Source organism: Calonectris borealis, chromosome 9, assembly GCF_964195595.1.
Source record: "Calonectris borealis chromosome 9, bCalBor7.hap1.2, whole genome shotgun sequence".
Classification (NCBI taxonomy): Eukaryota; Metazoa; Chordata; class Aves; order Procellariiformes; family Procellariidae; genus Calonectris; species Calonectris borealis.
The window spans coordinates 3,024,806-3,048,561 of NC_134320.1; the positions used below are offsets into that span (position 1 = coordinate 3,024,806).

General features: G+C 41.8%; 1 protein-coding gene across 3 annotated transcripts in view; it reads right to left on the bottom strand.

Moving 5' to 3' along the window:
• STAG1 (STAG1 cohesin complex component) overlaps positions 1-23,756 on the bottom strand; it is a 205,713-nt gene that overhangs the window by 152,086 nt on the left and 29,871 nt on the right. For all 3 annotated transcript variants that reach the window (XM_075157939.1, XM_075157937.1, XM_075157938.1), the window contains exon 2: positions 4,485-4,619. In XM_075157939.1, coding sequence (XP_075014040.1) covers positions 4,485-4,513 — 29 coding nt within the window. In that variant the 5' untranslated portion in view covers positions 4,514-4,619. The remainder of the gene's footprint in view (positions 1-4,484; positions 4,620-23,756) is intronic.

Sequence of the window (23,756 nt, forward strand, 5' to 3'; positions counted from 1 at the left end):
CAGAGAGCTTGACTTTGCTACACCCTCTGTCTTGGTCTAACAAAACCTACTGAGATTTGGGCATTTAGTTCTGGAAACTTCAATTGCTTTGGAACACTGCATATGGAAGGAACATTTTAATTATTAACCACCTTCTCTTCTTTGTCTTAAACAGACTGTTGTCTTAAACCTGATAACCATGCTTCTCTAATATTTTTCTGGTAAAACTTCTCTGGTTTGCTGGAAGCCTTTTGGGAAAGGCTCAATAAATCAGTACGAAGGGTGAGATTCATCTAATGTAAATTTTGGACATATACAATGCAGAAAACAGAAAATCTTAAGGTACAATATACCTCATGCTAAGGTCAGTGTCCAAAATTGGTCAGACAGTTTATGTTTTATAAATTTTCTTTTCTCTCTGTTGATGATAAGGTGATCTAAACAAGCAGCTCAAATATAAATGTTTAAAATTGAACAAGATGAATCTCACCCCAACAATATGTGAGGCAGAGAGGAGATTTCTTCTGGCAAAGAAGAATATAAGTATGTAAGGAATAAGGGGAAAACATCAGAAAGTAAGTTCCCTTCAATACTCACATTATTTGCAGTAGGGAGACAGGATCAAGGACAACCTACAGTCCTTGGCTGATTTAACATTAAAATAAACATCATTTCAAGCAGCAGGGAATTCTGAATCATGCAACTCCTGCACAAAAAGGCCCTTCCACTGGGGCCTTGACTCCCTTCAGTTTGGGAGGTAGTGCTTCTCTTCTGTCAAGGCCTTACAGTTGCTCTGGGTACACAGACACGTGCCCCTTTTCATCTTATTTCTGAACTCAGAGGAGGAGTAAAGCATCTCTTAACTGCCTGCAGTTCTGCCACGTTTTTAACACTCATTGAGAAGAGCATCTGGCCAACATCCATCTCCCTCGTTCCCTACACATCTTGCAGAACTGCTAGGAAGTTATTTATCTGGTGGCAGTCATCCACAGCTTAATAGACGAGAATTATCCTATCCCTATTTTCCATGTGTGTGACTAGTCACCTGAGGGGAAAACTTAGGCGTAGTCACAAATTATCTCTCCTGAAGCTGTTGGGAGGGAATATAATCTGTGCCTAAGGAGGCCTGCCTCATCTAAGAAGAGGAGAGGTGGCGGTGCCTAAGGCTAAACCTTTCCTCTCTAAGACACCTTTGATGTGACAGAGGCATAAGAGAACCTGGCAGAGTGTGGGAGACCTACAAGATTGGGGTGGGCAGACAAGTGGCAACCCCTTTTAGGGGCTCAAATTTACTCTGCTTTTCTTTCTGGTTTCTGTGGTGGCTAAAGCATCCTAGAAAACCAGCAGTAACTCCAGGATCCCTCCTAAAAACTCCAGATATTATTCCAAAGTTATAATAACTAGCCATTGAAACTAGCCATGAGGTAATGAAGAATTAACAGATTACTGGGCAGCCCTTTACCATGTCCTGCTTCTGAAGAACATTTCCATAGATGCAGTAAATTTCACATCTCTGCAAAATAAATCAAAACAAACTTACCTTCCTTCTCCTATTACATAAAGCCCTAGCTACAGAGCTTATACCACCCCCCCGTAAAAACACACCACACCAAAAACCTATGTTCATGTATCAGTTTTTGTAAATAAAAACGCTTCTATAAGCTTTTATCGGTGTTGCTGAGGTGGCTTAAGGTTCTGGCAGAGATAAATTCAGTAATTGCTACCACCAGACTCAGCCTTGTGAAAAAAAGCATTCATGAAGAAAAATGGCTAAATGCACAGGCTCATGAATCATGGATGAATCAGCTCTCATGGTTGATCTTCAAAATCTGAAGAGGAACATGCCTCACAGCAAATATGAGTCATCCCACTGAGAGAAGACTCATAACAGTCAGTCATCCAGGTCAAATACACCAGAGGTTTTTTTCCCTACATCTGAAACACCGATAAGTGAAATCCTGTCTTCACTGCATTCTGAAGCCACTTCTATGAATCCAGGAAGATTACAGATTTCTCCTTTCATGTTCCTTCAACAGAGAAGAATTTGGGAAGGAATATTTGATATGGTCCTAAGCAAAGTACATTAATATATCAAATTGACTTTAGGACCCTTTGTTTAAAGGGCATAGCCGAAAAGATTAGAAAACGTTATGAAAAAATAGAAATGAGGCATAGGAGTGGTAGATTATAATAATCCTTCAAAGCTGCTTATTTAAGAGCTAAAAAGAAAACCTTGGCTTTCTCTGTGTGGAACCAGATCATGGCTTCCCAAATCTAAATGTGTGAAGCTAATACCCCTAACCAAAGATTGCTTCAGGTTTTCTCATCTTTAGCCAGACTCCGTTCTGATGAAAGTCTGGTTGAGACCTCCTGAATTAGCGGTTATCACTTTCTTTATTGACACCTTATCCACACTGGACTTAATGTTCTGAGCCCTCAGGAGAGTCTCAAAACCTTTCCATGCAAATCCTGCTGATTTTTTTGTAAAAAATCAATTGTTTACAAACAACTAAAACTATATATATTACTGATGATGACATCTCACCAACACTTCGCACAGTGGTATTAAATGATTCCCAGCTTTACGGGAAAAAACAACATACATGTTTCCTTTCATTTTTCATGTTGCATAATATTGGTGGCTCACAACCATCTTCTGATTAAAGAATATGCCGATATCTTTAATCTCCCTCAGGTTTTTCAGCTGGTGTGCAGAGTTACCAAATCTATTAGTATGCACTTTTTAACCTTAAACTCTACGTTATTTCATTCACTTCTTACGGCCATGTAGCTTCTTGAACTGGGAACGGGAATATCCCTTTCCTACCGCTGCCATGACAGAATCTCCCAGCTTTTTGTCCTTGGTACATCTCACAAGCACACTCTCACTTCTTGAATGTGGCACATCCAGGAAAATACGAACCGAGAAAAATTTTCTCCGCAACTACCCTCAAAGCTAACCAGAACCCCCCAGGCTGATGCTTCCCCCTCAGTGCTACCCATCAGGGTCATCCCCGTCTTTAGCCATGTGCTCACCCACAGCAAAAATTAGCAATTTTGAAAGAGTTTTTAAAAACATAAGGAAAAAAATCACAATGCAGAGCATCTTATTTTTGTGACAAATAACTGTACAATTGTCCAACCATTCAGTTTCTTAAATAAAGGCACTTGAAATCTTAGTTTTGGAACACCACTCAACCTTGATAAACTGAGGCTCTTTTACACCCTCTGATAATTCCTATTTTCGTATGTTCATTCCAAGCAAAAAACTTCACATTAGATAATTACCGAATGCATTTGGTCTACATGGCAAGGTGGTGGCAGCGGGGCGGCCGCAGGGTGGGCTCTGTGAGGAGACTCTGAACCACGGCCATTCTGGCCGGTTCCAACGGCCCCAGGGTAGGGCACAGCCGGGCCGGTCAGAGGAGCCAGCGCTGCCCTGCGAAAGCTGCTGAAGAAAGGGCCGAACGCTGTGAGGGGCGAGGGACCAGCCCTGCGAGCTGCAGGAGGAGGGAGAAGGTGCTGCCAGCGCCCCAGCACAGACTCCCCCACAGCCCACGGAGGAGCAGGTATCCACACTCAGAGGACCTCACGCTGTGGGTGTGAGTAGAGGAGTCAGGAATGAAGGGGTGAAGTTAAACCGGGGAAAAGGGCAGGGGGGAGAGGGAACACGTTTTAGTTTTTGTCTTTGTTTCTCACTATCAGCCAAATCTTATGCAATTGGCAATAAATTAAATCAATTTTCCCCAAGTCGAGTCTGCTTTGCCCCTGAGGGTAATTGGTAAGTGATCTCCCTGTCTTTTATCTTGCCCCACGAGGTTTTTCATCTTATTTTCTCCCCCTGTCCTGTTGAGGAGGGGACTGAGAGAGCGGCTGGGTGGGTGTCTGGCAGCCAGCCAAGGTCAACCCAACACATCAAATAAAGCTCCATTTTGTTCCTGTTTCTAAAATTCCTTTCTTAATTCTACTTGATTTATTCTCTAGCTCCTCTCATAGACTTCCACTCTATTCTTCCCAATAGTTTACTTTATCCAGGTACAGTGATGTTCCCATTTGTATAAGCCACTCGTATTTCCCAATGAGATCAAAACGGGCTAATGTCACTTGCTCTCTTCAATTGCAGAGGCCAAAGGCTTTGTGCACAATAAATACAGCTTGTTGTAAGAAAGAGTACGCAACTGGAATACACAAATATGGTCAATTATGACTAGAACCCATTCACATTTCTGAAATCCCACAACACTCGGAAGCATAAAAGTAGCAAAGATCTTGTTTTGCTTTTCACTGCAAAGTTAAATCTGCATACGTATAAAGAAATATCTTTTAGATTTAAGTGTTTCATTTTTTACAGAGTTTCTCAGCATAGGACAACACAGAAGGCCTGGAACAGTCACACTAATCTGCACTTCTCTCAAGCTTATGCTTTATCCTTGTGATCACCTCTCCGTTTACTTCTACCTTTTTAACACTGAAGATTTCAAATATGTAGAGAAACATATACTCACTGTAGTACTGGCAAATCTGAAGTAATCATTTTTGCAGCACTCTTGAAAGTAAGAGCTACATAGAACTTCTTCTCAAAGTTATTATAAAACTACTACTTGGAAACCTCTTTCATGAAAAGAATGTCAAAGTCCAGTCTGCAAAAAAGAGAAAAAAACATTGTTAGTTGTGATTCCAAAATAGTCATATATTGAATAAAAAAAAAACCACTGTAAACAAAAATGGTCAATTTTGAAGTATCATCACTATTAAACCACATGAAATTTAGAATGGATGTCTCCAGGACAGCTTAATCATATTCTTGCATTCAGTTTTTACAATTCTGTTTAGGCAACTTTACTGTTTTGTTTTGTTTTTTTTTTTAATTAAACAAACTATTTTGCATTACCTCCCATATTTGCTTACAGTAACTCTAATGTAAAAACACAAGCAGAACTCTATCTGAGAAAATTTAAATAAACAAGATAAACATATAAGCATAAGCAATCAGAGAATGTGATGATCCAAATTTAAGGAATCTATTTTCTGGTCACACAACAGACTAAACTTGAAAGACAAAATTTGGTTTCACAAGAAACAGTCTTTCCTAGTTTCAAATCAAGACAAAAGTTCTGCACCTAAAAATCATACAAGTTTTGATTTAGACACAACAAAACTGGTAAAAGATAATATTCCTGATAACATTCCCTTTAATGGAACTACACCTATTCAAATCAGACAGACTGGCTCACAGTTTTATGTTAATGAATTTTACAGAAGAGTCATCAGAAGCTGTGTAACTCTCTAACTGCAATAGAAAGTATTTTAACTCGATGAAACCAAAATTGTAAGTTTAAACAATAAACCAGACTTCATCTACTACACCCACTATCTCTCTATCCAAAAGACTAATCAAGGAGTTGACTAATGACAGCAGACGTGACTTTACCATTAAATAACGGCACAATGTGACAGACGCGCTAATCTTTGATGTAATAAAACATAGAACTGCCATCCCATTCTTCCAGAAAATACAAGTTCTGGAAAAACTAAAATGATTTGTTTCTTTCTCCCATTTTACAGATCTTGGGGTAATATAAATAGCTGCATGGAGCACTGCAGTTGAGGAATGGTAATGAATACCAAGGACTTAACTGTGTGTTTTGTAAACATGGGATATTTTAAATCTCTCTTATTTAGATATTTAATTTCTTCTCCATGGGCAGTTTTTTCTGTGCTCTAGTAGCTTTGCACAAGACAGCAGGAAAATCAAGCCAGGAAGAGGTAACGTGACTAGCACCACAGCTCTAAATAAAAGTGCAGCAGTGTAAGCAAAACAGTACAACACAAAGTATTATTTTCCATCCTGCTATATGCACGTCAGTATTTATTTACCAAAACCATAACCGTGCAGCATGAACAGACTTTTTTGCCTCTGGTTATTACAGTTCCAATTAGACTCACAGATGCCTACAACTAGTTCTTCCAGTACTTACTACTTCATACTACCAACAGTTTTTACTCACAGTATCTCACCACCAAATTTAAATTTTTCCTATATACTACCATCTCATTGGCCATTTTTTCTACTGTATCATTAAAAAGCCACCTTGTTGCAAAACAAATGTTCACAAAAGAGAAATTTGTTTGAAATGAAAGTTACCACTCTAGCATTAACAGTTTAAAGGGGGTCATTTTCAACAGCCCGTACACCAGGTTGGTGTAAAAGCTCTCCAGTTTCACTGTTAGAAGCAGTCTGAGTCCTTCAAGAAGAAAAATGTTACATGATATCCTATTGTGCTATTTCCATAACTTGTTTCCATAACAATGTTTCCTCATTAGAGACACTATGTTTTAAAGGATGTGATTACTCTTAACAGGGGAATGACATGCCCATTCAACAGCAACAGGCAACCATTTCAGGCACTGGTAAGAATTTATTATAAACAAACATAGCACCGGACTGAATTAAGTTTTGAGTTGATTTCCTACACGAAGGAAAAAAGGGAATGTTCAGATCTCTGAAATGGACAGGATCACTACAACAGGAACAACATGCGCTCTGGTGGTCACAAAATACTAACATTTAGGTGTAACGTAAGAAGAACAGTTAATGAAATCCTAAAACAGAATAAGAAAGGTTTTGATTAAGCTTCTGCACATATTTTTTCCTCCTGCCATGATGATTAGATGTACGCATTTTTGTAATACCTTTCCTTTGTTTAAAAAGGATATTTTTTGTACACACACAAGCACACGTGCACTCACGCACACACTCCTGTGTATGGTAACTAGACCTCAAAGGAAACCTATCCATCTTGGATCTTCAGATTAGCCAATTCTAGCAGGATAGTGGGCATCAATCTTACTTTTCAAAAGAGCTTTCCAAAGAAGTTCAAGGAAATTGATGTGTGTTTCATGTGAGATATTTTCCACAGACGCTTAAGGCATCCTGCACAGCAGCTATGTGGAATTTCTTTTTTTAATTTTCTTTTTTAACCTAGTTATCACCCTTCACAACTGTTGTGCTGTGCATGCTTGGATATAGTAACCAGCAGTGTACAACTGCTCTACGGAAGTGCTTTCACACGTAAGGAAAAGTAGACTTGCTCAGAGGTAACTTATTCGAAAAGAAAAGTCCCGGCCTAAAATGAAGTATGGAGTGAAGGGTATAAAGAGCCAGAAGGAGAAGAGGGGAGCTGTTTCATTCAGAAGCAACGGAAGAACCAAGGAAGCTGGACCCACAGCCTCGACAGGGTGGTAATGGCAGACAACCTGACACACAGGGAACGGCAAGGTCCCGTGGTATTTTCTCAAAGTCCCTATGCTAAACAGGAAACTGCAAAACAGTGCTGGAAAAAATCCATTTGTATGTGGTTATGTCCAGACTGGACCATCTAAAGATGACAAAGTTGCCCTTCTACTGTCTTCTGTTAATAAAGGCACTTAACAAGGGTTAAGCCAAAGAGTGCTAAAATACAAGAACTGTCAATGCTGATGAGCTGGAAAATGAACAGCTCAGAGGCAGAAGCCCAAAAAGAAATGGCACAATCCTGCCCTTTTTGTGGGACTGACCAGAAGTGGAGTCTTACATGGCATGGAATAACACCTCCCCCATTACACAACCCAAGCCGTTCGTATCCCTCGCATCCAATACAGTCCTGCTGGCTATTACGCTCTGGCTGCTAACCCTTTCTTCCTCAACCCAGGCACTCCGATGAAGTTAACGGTCTTGGGATAACTGCCTTGCAACCTCCCTCACAGTAACATTCCTCTACGCTCAAAGAAACATCACCACTTGCTTCCAAAATTCAGTCTTAAGTTATCACCCATGTTGCTTTGGCTTGGTTTGGAAATAAAACAAGTCACTATAGCGACTAATGAAAAGCTTTATGTGCTTGGAACAGAGTTCTCAATTTAGTTGTGCAATTAAGTTTGACAACTGTGGAAAAATCATCGACCCTTATGGACTACACAAATATGAACCTTCACATTTTTTCTAGTTTTAATAAAAGAAACACCTGTTTCTTAAAGATTATGTTCTTGCAAACAAGAAAATCGAACTCTCCTCCTTTCTGTCCTATTCAGCCTGAGAATTAAGGCATTGATAAAAAACCCCTGAAAGCTTGAGACAGATTCCCATTTTGTCGCCTTTCTCCCGGGGAAGAGCAGAGCGGGGGGAGGAACACTTCATACTTTTGCATTTTGGGTTATTTAAACTATAATAAACACGATATAGCTGAACAAGTCCTTTAACTTGCGGTCAACTGCTTCTATTTTAGGAGTGTAAAAAAATCTGATGTTTTCATTGAATCCCAATTTTAATGACCTTAGCATATTTGCAGTTTTTTAAACCTGCACATCTATGCTTTAAGATGACATAAATTATGCTGGCATAGTTAAAAATGACCTATAAAAGAATATAAAGCAGGCAGTAGAAGAGACAATTCAGTTGAAACATACAGTGGGAAAACAAGTAAATGTTTCTTTTTTGCTTCCATTTATTTAACCATGCACAATAACCAGCGCAGACATAATGACCATTAAATAAAACTGCTTCTTTAAAAAAAAAAAAAAAAGCATTTTCTAGTAAGTTTTATGTCAGTTTATGGTAACTTTCTCATCATGAGCTTAGCTTTAAGAAAGGCTCTACAATTTTAGAACAATAAATCTGATACATGCATTCCATCAATATTTTCTGTAGTTTCCACTAACATATAGCTACCTATATTTTTTGCAGTCTTTTGATTGTTTATTTGCCTCTCTGGTGCTGAAGTAATCACCCATTTTAGCCAAACAACAACCAAACAAACGAAAAGATTGCCATGAATCCTGAAACCTGACAGAGTTGTTCCAAGCAACTATCTGGTAGCAACAACCAAATCAAGTTCAGCTAACCTGATTATAAACTAGGTGCCTACATGTTATAAAACTGAAACCAAAACTTAAAACAAAACAAAACAAATAAAAACCCCAGCTACTAAGTTTAGCAATAAAGAGTTACATCATTATTAATTCCATTGCCTAGAAGATACCCAAAATAAAAGATAACTGGTATTTGATAGACCCCCATTCAAAATCCTTTCCTTGTTGACCAAGTGACCTTGTCCCATCCAAGTGCAAAATATATTCAAATAATGGCTCACACTAGCAGAGCAATATCTTCTACTACTTAATCGGTTATGCCTGTACGCCATAACTTCATTTGCCATTTAAAATTACTTTGCTTTCTCCCTCAGTGCTCCCTGTTATGTCTTTTCTTGCAAGTCGAAAACTGGTAAAGCAGTACACTTCTCCATCCCGTTACGGCCCAAAGGAAGTTTGAGAACTCCAAACGCATTGCTTGTGCAGACAAGAAGCTATAATGCACGATGGTGTGCCGTGCCATTGCACAGCACCATAAAACAAGACATGCAAAACTCAAATTTTTCGTATTCAGTTTAGAGACAAGATTTGTCCCCTCAATATTCTTGCCCAACAACAGCGTTTGACAGCTAAGAAAAGGCCTGCACCAGCAGCAAACAACAATTCTGTTAGAAGGCAGCACACTGCACACCAAGGCAGAGCTCAAAAGCTTTGATCAACAAGGTGAGAGGGAAAAGAGGATCTCACAGCCAGGCAGATAAATTCTAGCCTTTTACTGCTTTACCCAGCCCCATGCATGGCCTTGGGCACACCACTTAAATCCTTCCTGCTCAGCTATCTCATCTGCAAAGTGAGAATAATATTTAGAAATTGAAAGGGTAAATTCTAAATCCTTCAGAACTAGAACACCAGCCATCAGGAACTAACCCTGTAACAAATTTACCAAATGCTGTCATGTGTTCTTCATCACTCAGGAGTTTTTGTTTGCTTTGGATTATGTACTTCTATAAGCATAAGCTTCATTTCTACGACAGGTTTGGAACTTGAAACAAATTAATTCATGTTGACCCTGCAGCCTCTTGAACTGAAAGCCGAATTAAATCACCTCTTCCAGCTCCGATTTTGAAAATACATAGCATCATTTAAGGCCAAACAAGACATAATGCTTATTTAGCCTATCTTTAAGACAATTTCATTGAAGTTCTACACAAAATCTACATTTCACATCATCACATTTTAGTAAGTATTTAAACCAAGATTGAAAGTCCAAGTGATAGAAAAATTAACACAAAGCACTAGTGAGTGCCTTCCATACTTAAAGTACATCGCAAGCTCTGCCAATATGTGGTCTGCAACATTCTTAATCCAGTCTAACCGTGACAGAAGGAGGTATTATTAGGAACAACTAGGCTAGCGCAGCATGGCGATGCTTCATTTCCTACATCCTTCAAAAGCACACTAGACATATTATTATTACTCCACATCCCTCTCCCAAATGTGTGTCTCTGGTGTTGCTGTTATCCATTTAATACCCAGGAGGACCTGCAGTTCCCAACCTGCAAAAACACATCAACAACAAAAGCAAAAAAACTGGGAGAGTTGGTTGATACACCAGGTGCTTGTGCTGCTGTTCAGAAGGACCTGGACAGGCTGGAGCAATGGACAAACAGGAATCGTACGAAGTTCAATAAAGGGAACCGCACAGTCCTGCACCTGGGGAGGAACAACCCCATGCACAGGTTTGGGACCGACCATCTGGAAAGCAGCTTGTCCAAAAGGGATCCAAGGATCCTGGTGGACAACAACTTGAATACGAGCCAGCAACGCGCCCTTGCTGCAAAGGCCAAGAGCATTTCCTGGGCTGCTGTAGGCAGAGCACTGCCAGCACATCGAGGGAGGTGACCCTTCCCCTCTAACTCAGAGCTGATGAGACATATTCAGTGCGCTGCGTCCAGTGCTGGGCTCCCCAGTACGAGAGAGACACAGACATATTTTGTTTTGCAGTAGAGGGACAATTTTGAACAGTGTGGCATACGGTTTGGCTAGGGGTCCTTCAGAACGATGGAGTTATCAGAACAGCAAGCTAAGGATGGACAATTGGTTTTTCCTCAGAAAATGTCCATAAGAAATTAATACATAAAATGAAAAAAGGGAAGCGAGCTCACAGAGGTAATGCCTATAATACAAGAAAAATGTGAGGCCAAGAACAACAAAGCGAGGCTGTACACAAAATTAAAGCATTTAGATGTCCATTATCATTGACTAAAGTATCTTTTTTTTCCATTCTTTAAAGGTATTTCCAGATGTGTTACATATACGTGTGGGAACAAGAATTCTCACGTGGCGAGCCCTAGCTGTCCATTTAACATTGCCTTCGATTTCAGTTGTCTCCTCACTTGCACTCTACAGTTGCACCAACACGTAGAACTGACTCTACAGGCAAAACAGCTGTTGCTGCTTCCTCTCGCCAAATGCTTTCAGCCCAGAAACGTCCTGCCCAGTCAGCCAGAAGAACAATCTGAAGTCTCACTTTCTCGTGTGCAATATTATTCAGTGCTCTTCACAATTACGAGTGCAAGACCTCACACCGAAAGGTTACGCAAATCACTTCTGGCAGAGCTGGGAATAAAATTCTTAAATGACAAAAACCTCCAAGCATTAAGTCATACTATGACATTTCTATACTTAGTTTTCGGTCTCTAAAAATGTGTGAGCTGTCAAAAACAATCAGTTTTTCTGTATCTTCTGCTACTATTTTCAGAAGGTAGCAGCTAATTCCTATACTGTGCGTGTCTGTGCCGAGGCACTGACACCAGGATTACACAGGAAAGCTGATAAAATCTTTTCACCACGGTTATAATAGTGTAGTTGATTCAAACGTCACACATCACTCAGACAATTTTGTTTGATCATCTCCAGTGTTTACTTCAATAGTTTAACTATATTATCATATACTGCTTTCTTATAATGCCTAGGACAGCTAATACTAAAGATACTAATCAAATGCTTTGTGGCAAACAATTGCCTGTAGATATGGCTTGCTCAAGGACAGAAATTTTATCCTTTTCAATTTGTAATTTTTTTTTTTTAAATAAAAATGAATTTGATGGACTAAGCATATGAAAACAAGCTTACTTTCCCTTTGTTATTCCTACAGACTCTTCAGACATAACTGCTCCTCACTCTGCGGACACCCAGTGAGATACTTGACCTGATTTTCTGCAGCACTGAGCATTCACAACTGTGACTGAGATCACTGGGGCTACAGGACTCCATCACTCATAAGGCAAGTAATTATGGTCTGATTGCACAAGACTAAGAGTTAAGGCACTGAGTTCTAATGTTAGTCCAATATCTGGATGATTAAGGCCTAAATTAACAACTTTCTCCTTGCCATCTGTCCATTAGGATAACATCAGCTATCTACCAGCCTCCTACCTACCCGCTTTGAACATAAAATGCACATAATAAAAAGGGCTCTAGAAGGTTAGGTTCTGCTACCCTCAAATAGTGAGCATGAATAGATGGATCCATGAAGTCTTCTGCTTCTCCACACTTGTATTTCCAAGACTCAGAAGGAGTCTTGAGAGATAAACTCACTCATCTTTTTAGGATGACACAAGAATCACAAAAAAGCCCATGGGACAAATTTTGTCAAGAGAGATTTTGGCTATCATAGAAACTGTGGAGTCATCCTCCCAAACAAAAGGCTGAGCAATCAATGCAAACTTGCAAAAGATTGAATGATAGTATGGATAGCACAAGTGTTCACCTATCAAGACATGAAATGCTTTCCCCCAAAATAGGCCATCCTGTTCAGCTGATTTCTTCGTAAGCCAATTCAGCTCACTAAAACGGCACAAAACTTTTCAGGGTTTTGCATAGTTAATTTTAGTGGGCCAAGCCAGGAAGGCTCAGAAACATCTGTGCACAGAAAAGCAACAGGAGAGTACAGCTGGACACAGAAAAGACTGAAGGAGGATGATTTCTTTTTTCAATACATAAATTGCTGCAAAGGCAATGGAGAGTGAGAAAAGGACAAGAAATGGGTTTAAACCACAGCAAGGAAAATTCAGGTGAGACACTGCGAATGACAATGACTAGTGAAGCACTCTAATAGTTTGCTCAAGAAAATGAGTAATTATCCACCACTGAAGATTTTTTTCTTTTCCCAATAGATGGCTCACACTTGTCAGGTACAACAAACATAGCAAAGTTTGTGGAAAAGGCTTATTCCTAGGAGACTGAAACAGCTGGGAAAAAACCAGACAAGGCCTGCTCTGGGTCTGAAAACATGGCGTTACTGTAACTGGGCCTGCCGGAGGGGAAAGGGAGAACTAGACGAACTCTTGATATCCCTTCTTATCCCCCCATTTCTTCTAATGTTTCTGTGACTTTACTCTCAATCAAATCCATGTGTGACAATAATTAAAATTAAATCCAGTGATTAAATTCACACTCAAGCACTTCAGTAAGTGACTGCTTATTCCTGCAAAATAATCCACATCTAGAGGAAGGCAGGAATCCCTGGTGTAGTCAAACACATTTAGAGGTCACACAGGCTTTGGATTTTCATCTCTGTACAGCACAAAGCACAACGGGCCAAGAACGGAGACAGTCTACAGGCACACCAGAAGCAGTGTTAATAGATTTTTATGCTACCTCAGAAGAGTGTTTACTCATCTGTAATTTTTCTCGGCAGTGGACATCTGGTGTTCTATTATTCATTGCATCTGGAAAATTGCCAACAATAAAACCAATTTTCACAAAAAGAAGCAAAGCCTGACATGCAGAACACTGGAATAAAGGAAAAAACTCTCAGAATGATTCAGGTTTTTGTTCTTTGGGCATTGTTTCTTTGTTTTGTCTTTTCTTTTTTCCTCATATGGGACTCTGATGAGAAAAGCCAAGAGGAACTGTAGAATATTTTGTCCAGATTATCAAAGAAAACATGCATTTTGAAATCGCATATAAATTAAAAACTCTGGGAAGTGACTAATTCTGGCACTCATATGATCTTTATGGGGATGTGCACAAAGTCTCAAGGAAAATAAGGTCACTAAAATAATAATTTCTCTAAGTTCAGGCAGCTGCTAACAGAAAGAATATTCAATAGTTAATATAGGGAGACTCTTGCATGTATCAAGTAGAAGTAAATGTAGGACCACTCTCAAGTGTAACATCCTACCAATTTCCTGATAGGCACCTTTAGTACCCTACCCTCAAAAGAACATGAAGGTGTAATGGTTCTTCAAAAGAAGAAGGTAGCGTTGAAGGTCTATGTTAAAGCCTTCCCGCCACTGAAAACTGCTCATTCAGAAAACCACGTGTCTTGGACTCCAAGCTTCGAGAAGCAGCTCCATCAATTTCCGAGTTGCTAGACCTGTCAGGATCCTTGTTCTTACAGAGATGTCATGATCCAAGTCCCTCGAACAGCAAAGATTTCTGGACATTATGTAGGTGTGTCTGAGGTACTGAAAGCCTCCGCTCACTATTCATACTTACTCCAGAGATAACCCTTAAAGTTTTAGGCCAAGAGAGTCTTTTAATGCTATCTGTCCAAGAACTGAAAGATCCTGGAGTACCAGTTCTTCCCAGTCCAGGGATGTCAGCAATGCGCAGTGACAAAAACCTATGGATTCCTGTACCACTGTCTTTCTATTAACAGGTTGGAGATTCAGCTTAACCCTCAGCCTGATGTAGCTAATTGGCATCTGTTTTACTAAAGGTTCCTTTTTCACTCAAATACAAGCTTTTTGTGTCCACGATGGTATGTGGAATTTTTAAAATTATTAAATCCCTTGTGTTTTGAGCTCCTTAGAAGAGAGGTTGCATTTAATAAAGGGATTAGCAAATATCCAAATAAGTAGCATAATGCTGTCTTTCTGCAGTGAGGCAGTCTAAATACCCTTGCTTTTAGCAACCATTTTTAACTTCTGCTATCATTAAGTGGACAGGGGTTCCACTGATGCTTTTCATTTGAGCAGGAATAAGTTTCAACCGGAATCATAAGAAACCTGTTTTCCTTCAATTGTGTGCTGGTTTTGGCTGGGGTAGAGTTAATTTTCTTCATAGAAGCTAGTATGGGGCTGTGTTTTGGATTTGTGCTGAAAACAGTGTTGATAATACAGGGATACTTCTGATATTGCTGAGCAGTGCTTACAGAGAGTCAAGGTCTTTTCTGCTCCTCACCCCACCCCATCAGCGAGGGGCACAAGAAGCTGGGAGGGGACACGGATGGGACAGCTGACCCCAACTGACACCATATGACGTCATGCTCAGCATATAAAGCTGGGGAAAGAAGGAGGAAGGGAGACTTTTCGGAGTGATGGTGTTTGTCTTCCCAAGTAACGGTCACACGTGATGGAGCCTTGCTTTCCTGGAGATGGCCTGTGCTTATGCGTGCAGCTTTTGCTTTCCCTATTGAACTGTCTTTATCTCAACCCACAAGTTTTCTCACTTTTACCCTTGTGATTCTCTCCCCCATCCCACCAGAGGGGAGTGAGTGAGCAGCTGTGTGGGGCTTAGTTGCTGGCTGGGGTTAAACCACAACAAATCGTTAACGATTTTTAGCCAAAATAACTCTGAAAATTATTTTAAAAACAAAAAAACAACAACAAAAAACCACATTTGCCTTAGCATAAAAGGGACTTCTCAAAAGAGCTCATAGTAGCACAGATCTTTCGACTCTCGATTCTTGACACTCTGCTGGAGTATTGACAGAATATAGTGGTGTACTGTGGAGTAATTTCCATATCCTTCCTCTACCCATTAGCCAGAGTACCTAAATTACAAATACCTGCTAAGTTCCTAAAAAGCGTTTGTGAAAACTGAACAAGAGCCAAAAAAAGTAGCAGAGGTAGACCAGAAAAGATTATGTTAGCCAATAAAGTCATTAAGTAGAAATATATATACATATTAATTAGAGAATCAAACCTTGCCTCCCAACGCCGACAATTTCCTGAGAAAACCCAACCCCATATCAAACCAGACACCCTTCACCTACACCTCGCACCACCACAATCCCTCTTCTGAAACAATCCACAACTGCAGCCTTTCAGGGAAAAACTACCTAAGCCTTAAATCCCACCATGTCCTAGATACCAAAGAAAGAGCTATAATAATCCCAAACCCTGACAATCAGCAAAACAAGCTGGCAACTCTGGCTTGATTCCTCTTCACCTTAAAACTTGTTTCAAGTTCTCTTCCCATTAAACTAAGCAACCCTATTCTCCTAGTCTAGGAATTTTTTTATATGCTCCCCAAGACCGATAAGCCTGGCAGGTCTTTAATCCACGTACAATAGATGGAATAAAAAACATCAGAACGCATTAAAGAATTTCTCTCTTTACTACTCAGTAAGCCAGTCATCTTCAAGACAAACTAAACTGCATCTATAAACTACACAATCTAAATCATCCCTCCATCAAAGCCATCAATGCTACCACAAATGTATTAAGTCAGATCACCAACTTCTCATTTTGTGATACCATATTTTACCTTAATAACTTAAAAGAACAATAACTCCAGAATCTGTACGCTGCCAAATACCTCCAATCCATCCTAACCTGACACTGCCTTAGTCTAAAGGCACTGGAACAGATCCATAAACATGCTGAAATCCTCATGGGCTTACTTAAGGAAAAAGATTCTAAAGATATAGCCAAGCCTATTCTTTTTCTAAAACATACAAACTATTTTGTAGTCTAAAAACTCATACTCTTGCAAAGTATCCAGTGTGTGATACTAAGCAAACACTCTTCTATCAAACTGTTGCCAGAGCCTACACTGATATTGGTTTCCTGTACACCAGACCAACACACCTACTGTCACAAAGCCAACAACAACGTGAAAGTCAAACAATCCATAATGTCCAGGCAGCGTATCAAGAACCGCAGCGTGTGCTGCAAGGGTGCTGGTCATCGCAGTCCTTCACTGATCCAAAGAGAACTTTCCCCAAAGACACTGCTACACAAAAATATATCTACATTTTGAATAAGCTGAATAAACATCACTGAAGTGTACTCCTATAGCCACTGCTGCTGCTTGTATGTCCTCAATTATTACACATGGCACAGCCTACGACTTATGTCAGTTATACAGTTAAAACCTCTACTGGAAAAGCATACCTTAAAATACTTTCCTCTCATCCTCCGATCTTAAAACAACCCGACCACAACAACAAACTTGTGAGGAGAAGCACATTTTTCCAATGGACACACGTAACCATGATGGAGTTAAACATAAAAAGCCTTGCAAACTTGTTTCCCCAGTGACCATAAATGCCTCATATTGCAATCAAAATTCAAACCTAAATCCACAGATCCCAGACTAACACAATTCACCAAAGCCCCAGGATGAATTCCCCACAACCACACAGGGCAAAAGCTGCAGGACAAGCAGCAAACACTCAGAAATAATGATTTACCAGCAGAACTTCACAGAAAAAAACCCCAACACATTCCACTTGTAAGTTCTCACTCTTGATCCAAAAGACTTAGGAAAACACATGGCTGGAAATGAAAAATTCACAATCATTTAAAATAATTGACTCAAAAGGGAAAGTGGCTTTATTACACGTTAGTTTCCTCCACCCTTAGGCTATGATGTCTCCATATTCCATGGCCAAGATAACTTACCTCTCTGCCCCACAGGAAATACTGAGTCTAACATCCTCCCCCCCTGCAGCAGAGCTCACAGCAATTAATTCCTTTCCACCTGTACTGAGCTTGAGGATTGTGATTTTATTTCAGGCTAAAGATGTTTGATCCAGAAGCTTGTCTACTTTTTCACAGCAATGTCAGCTGACCTAAAAAAATACATTACCTGTACCTATAAGCCTCTTCTGATGTGGATTCTGACACAAGGGGAAAAAAAGGCATCTAAGGACTCAAGAAACTAAAGATAAGCTAAACAGGGTTGGCTACCCACCAGCGTTCCCTAATGACCTCCCTGACACAGCAGTCACAAGAAATCAGTGAAGTTATAAGAAGAAATAGGAGAGAAGTTACTATCAAGTACTACGTAAAATTGGAAATAGTTCTGCAATAGTCCAAAATATCACTAGGGAAAAGACAAATTAGCACCTGGGAACAAGATTTGTTTTAGCTCAGTAAATAATCCTGGAGAAAAGCTTTTACCATTCAGTGCTGAAATGAATTTTGGTTAGTCAACAACCCTAGGAAGAATCAGTAGGGGGTGAAACTGTCTATTCTTTGCTGTTTAAAAACGTCTTGCACGCCACAATAGATCCATTAAAAGGGAAACTTCCTTGGGAAAAAAATGCTTGAAAAAAATAATATCTCTTTCATTGCTTGTTCATTGCTCCAGATACAGGAATGATGACTGTACAGATGGAAGAAGATAATTGCATTGTGTGAAACCAGTTCAGAGTCCAGTTCCAAACTGGACAAACTGAAAAACCAGACAAGTGTTATCTGAACCACAAGGAGGAGAGGCAAGAACAGAGAAGCCAACGCACAAGCTGGACAAGAAGCTGATCCAGCTTCATTTCTGAAGGACTTCACATCCAACCAGGCTGTTTGCCCTCCATCTCTTCACAATTTTTGAAGATGTTGCCAAATGCAAACAGATTTGACAGAAGGACAGGTACCTCAAAAGATTATATTCTAAAACAAGCACGGGCTGAGTCTAGTGCTCCTAGGAGGGTGGAGGCAGAGGCCAGGATCAGCAGAGCTACCATTTGTCCTGTTTACCAGGCACACAGCCCAGAGCCGGTCGCCCGCGTGTCCTCCTCCCAGCCCCGGGAAGGCGCGGAGGTGCACAACACTGCAGTAGAGGTGCAGGGTGGGGAGCCTTCAAGGATGCGGGGAAACTAGTGGATTTACTGCAGTAAGGCACATAACAGGACTACAAAACCAGGCTTCACTAACTCCACTGACCATCCGGCAACTTATTTCTCACCTTCTTCCTCTTTGCCCTTTAAGATTGTTTTTCCTCTTGACTCAATACGAACACATTTATTTGAAGACATGATGACAACACAAACAGTAAAGCTATCATCAATTTACTTGGATACCCAGATTGTAAGTTGCAAACACCGATGCTCTTTTTTTTTTTTTAAACTCTATTTTGCATCGCTTACAGAAATAGAGGAACACCTTTTTTATTTCTGAACAGTTACTTACAGAAGCAGATGACAAAAACTGGAAATAGTGTGACTGTGTCTGAGGAAGCAGCATTCATTTTCGTGCTACTGTTCTGTGAGCTTTAAAGCCCAGTCAGAAGTGCTTTCTCCCAGTAACACTGACAGCAGTCTTTCCTCCTAGACAAGGAAGAATTTTTGATCTGGGAGATATTTACCAAAACAGTACATGGACAGCTGTTGGGCTTAATGAAATAGCTTAGATAACGCTTTAGCCAAAATGGACCACTTAAAAGAGACAGAAGAAAGAAGAGATCTTGCCTCACTTGGAAAGGTTGCCATCGGATGAAAGCTGCTCCGTGACACCGGTAATGAAGCCATCAAGAGTTCCAGCATGAACTGGCAGAGTGCTTTATTTTTCTAAAGATACCCGAACAGAGAGGAAACCTTGTGGTACTGGAAAGCTAAAACATGGGCTTTTCCAGCAACCCAAACAGTAACCCTTTCCCTCCCGGGGGGGGGAAGCACAACCAAACCTCCTCCCCACCCCGATCCCTAAAGATAGTTAACCTTGACTGTGAACTGAGAAAGGAAATCAAGGATGAACTACCAATAGACTAGAAATACAGAGTAGCTGCAGTGAGATGCCTCACAGAAAACAGGCTAACAGATGAAATCAGGAATCTACCTACAGGACCCATGCTGCACAAGCCAACATCTCCGAGACACCCAAGAACAGGAACAACCTGGAATCCTGAGGCTATCCTGATACAACCAAAACTTGTTTAAAAATCATTGGGGGTTTAGGGGTATCTGGCTGGTTTCAGAGCCTGTGGAAGGTCACAGCTCCGTTCAGGGGAAGAAAAGAGTGGCAAAATTAAGGTCAGTGTTCACAGCATGTATCACACTATCTTCAACAACTGGAACAGAAAAACACTTGCTACTCTCAGAATTCTCTGCTTAGTTACAATGATGGTCTGTAACAGGCCTGCTAATATCAACCTGCCGCTTAGATATACGCAGCCTTACAAATCTCTTCCCAGTGAATAAGAGACGAAGAAAAAAGGAAAAATGAATGGATGAGAGAAGAAAAAAAACCTCTTGCCTAGAAGAGAAGAGAAAAGAATCGTCTTACCTCTACCACCAAATACTGAAAACAGAAAAAGCCCAGTTCTGTAAGCACTGTGCTGGTAAAACTGAGTGAAACTTAACAGAAGCTCCAGAAGAGAGAAACTGCCATCACCAGAAGCTGAGGCTCTCCGGTGAGAGGGGAAATTCCAGCTGATCCACACAAGAGGTTATTTTCCCCTGTAAGACTTCTTGGCTTTTGTTTTTGCAGAGAAGGGATCAGACCATACAGTTTTATATGTTGCAGAATTTGCAGACACTTTCTTTTGCACTTTGGAAAGATAGAAAGAGGATTTTCAGTATCTTTTACACAGTTACATAAAAGGAAGATACATACGTTAACTGATATTTGAAACTGTCAGGCTGTAAGAGCAAGAGTGGGAATATTTTGAAGCATTTCCTTAAACAGATTCTCAACTCCCATGAGATAAGAACATGTTCTAACTGAAAACTGTAACCCCAGGAGTTAAATAAGGGAACATTTCCTCTAGGAACAATCCTTACAGAAAATACAAGGAAGATATAAGCTTTCATTGTTCTTGTACCTGGTCCCACCTCCATCCCCCTACAAATTATTCAAATAAATTTAAACATTAATCTATAGGCATTGCCTTCATCCTTGAGGCAAAGTTAGAGCAAGCTTTTCCAGAGTACACAGTATATATGAGTACATTTAATAAAGCATTCAACAATCATTTAAATACTAAAAAAGTCAAGGAAGTTTTTTTCTTCCAGGGGTTAAATCAACACTTAGCACTTTCACAAATCAAGTTCTCAAAACACAGAGAACATGACTAGATATAAGAGAATAGATATAAGGAAGAATTTTTTACAATTTTTTACAACACTGGCACAGGTTGCCCAGAGAGGTGGTAGATGCTTCATCCCTGGGAACATTCAAGGTCAGGTTGGACGGGGCTCTGAGCAACCTGATCTGGTTGAAGATGTCCCTGCCCATGGCAGGGGGGTTGGACTAGATGACCTTTAAAGGTCCCTCCGACCCAAACCATTCTATGACTACATATCAGGAGGAAAAAAAACCCAACCAAAAAACAACAACAACAACAACAAAACAAAAACAAAAAAAAACCCAAACTCAACATAGAATAGAGATTTTCTTTTTCAGTAGAGTCTTGGGATGAGGTTTCATACAATGGTTGAACCAATCTGATGGGTTGCTGTTGTCAAAAACGCAATCCCCGTTCTTTCCTCTTACTCCTGGACGCATGTTCCTGCTCCTTCCCTTTCAGTAGCTTTGATACTGGTCTGGCCCTCAGCAAACCAGTCAATGGAGAGACAGGAGACATTGAAAAGAAGAGAAGGTAGCAAGCGGCTCAAGTCCTACTGCCCTCCCTCCACTCCTTACCATGATCTAAGAAAAAAAGGAGGGTAATTGTCATTGGTGATTCCCTTCTGAGGGGGACCGAGGGCCCAATTTGTCGGCCGGACCCATCCCACAGGGAAGTCTGCTGCCTCCCTGGGGCCCGGGTGAAGGACATTACTAGGAAACTCCCTAGTCTCGTGCAGGCCTCCGATTACTACCCGCTACTGGTTATACAGGCTGGCAGTGAGGAGGTTGCAGGGAGAAGTCCCGAAGGGATCAAAAGGGACTTCAGGGCGCTGGGGCGACTGGTAGGAGGATCGGGAGCACAGGTAGTTTTTTCCTCGATCCCTTTAGTGGCGGGGCGGAACACCGAAAGGAACAGGAAAACTCATCGGATCAACACGTGGCTCAGGGGCTGGTGCCATCAACAGAATTTTGGCTTCTTTGACCACGGGGAGGTTTACATGGCACCGGGCCTGCTGGCGACGGACGGAGTTCAGCTGTCTCGCAGGGGGAAAAGGATTCTCGCGTGTGAGTTGGCCGGGCTCATCGAGAGGGCTTTAAACTAGATTCGAAGGGGGACGGGGATAAAACCAGGCTCTCTAGAGAAGAGCCTAGGGACCGCACGCCATTGTCGGGGGAGAAATCGGCAGCCCAGCTCAAGTGCATCTATACCAATGCACGCAGCATGGGCGGCAAACAGGAGGAGCTGGAAGCCATTGTGCAGCGGGGTAGCTATGACTTAGTCGCCATCACGGAAACGTGGTGGGATGAGTCGCACGATTGGAGTGCTGCAATGGACGGCTATAAGCTTTTCAGAAGGAACAGGCGAGGAAGGAGAGGCGGTGGAGTAGCCCTGTATGTTAGGGAATGCTTCGACTGTCTAGAGCTCAATGATAGTGATGACGAGGTCGAGTGCTTGTGGGTAAGGATGAGGGGGAAGGCCAACAAGGCAGATATCCTGCTGGGGGTCTGTTATAGACCACCTGGCCAGGAAGAGGAGGCAGACGAAATATTCTACCAGAGGCTGGCAGAAGTCTCCCAGTCGCTAGCCCTTGTTCTCGTGGGGGACTTCAACTTTCCGGATGTCTGCTGGAAATACCACACGGCAGAGAGGAAACAGTCGAGGAGGTTCCTGGAGTGTGTGGAGGATAACTTCCTGACGCAGCTGGTAAGCGAGCCCACCAGGGGAGATGCCTCGCTTGACCTGCTGTTCACGAACAGAGAAGGGCTGGTGGGAGATGTGGTGGTCGGAGGTCGGCTTGGGCTTAGCGACCATGAAATGGTAGAATTCTCGATACTTGGTGAAGTAAAGAGGGGGGCCAGCAAAACCGCTACCATGGACTTCCGGCGGGCGGACTTTGGCCTGCTCAGGACACTGGTCGAGAGGATCGCTTGGGAGACGGTCCTGAAGGGCAAAGGGGTCCAGGAAGGCTGGACGTTCTTCAAGAAGGAAGTCTTAAAGGCGCAGGAGCGGGCTGTCCCCATGTGCCGCAAGAAGAACGGGCGGGGAAGGCGACCGGCCTGGCTGAACGGGGAGCTCTGGCTGGGACTCAGGGAAAAAAGGAGAGTTTATCACTTGTGGAGGAAGGGTCAGGCAACTCAGGAAGAGTACAGGGATCGCGTTAGGTCGTGCAGAGAGGAAATTAGAAAGGCAAAAGCCCAGCTAGAACTCCACCTGGCCACTGTCGTGAGAGACAACAAAAAATGCTTTTATAAGTATGTTAATGACAAAAGGAGAGCCAAGGAGAATCTCCATCCTCTATTGGATGCGGGGGGGAACGTTGCCACCAAGGACAAGGAAAAGGCTGAGGTACTCAACGCCTTCTTTGCCTCAGTCTTTAGTAGTCAGAATGGTTATCCTCAGGGTACTCAGCCCCCTGAGCTGGAAGACAGGGACGACAAGCAGGATAAACCCCCCATAATTCAAGAGGATGAAGTTCATGACCTGCTATGCCACCTGGATGTTCACAAGTCTATGGGGCCGGATGGGATCCACCCGAGGGTTCTGAGGGAGCTGGCGGAGGAGCTTGCCGAGCCGCTCTCCATCATTTACCAGCAGTCCTGGTTAACTGGGGAAGTCCCGGACGACTGGAGGCTCGCCAATGTGACGCCCATCTACAAGAAGGGCCGGAAGGAGGATCCGGGGAACTACAGGCCGGTCAGCCTGACCTCGGTGCCGGGGAAGATCATGGAGCGGTTGGTTTTGAGGGTGCTCACGAGCCATGTGCGGGACAACCAGGGGATCAGGCCCAGCCAGCACGGGTTCATGGAAGGCAGGTCCTGCTTGACCAACCTGATCTCCTTCTATGACCAGGTGACCCGCCTAGTGGATGAGGGAAAGGCAGTGGATGTGGTCTACTTGGACTTCAG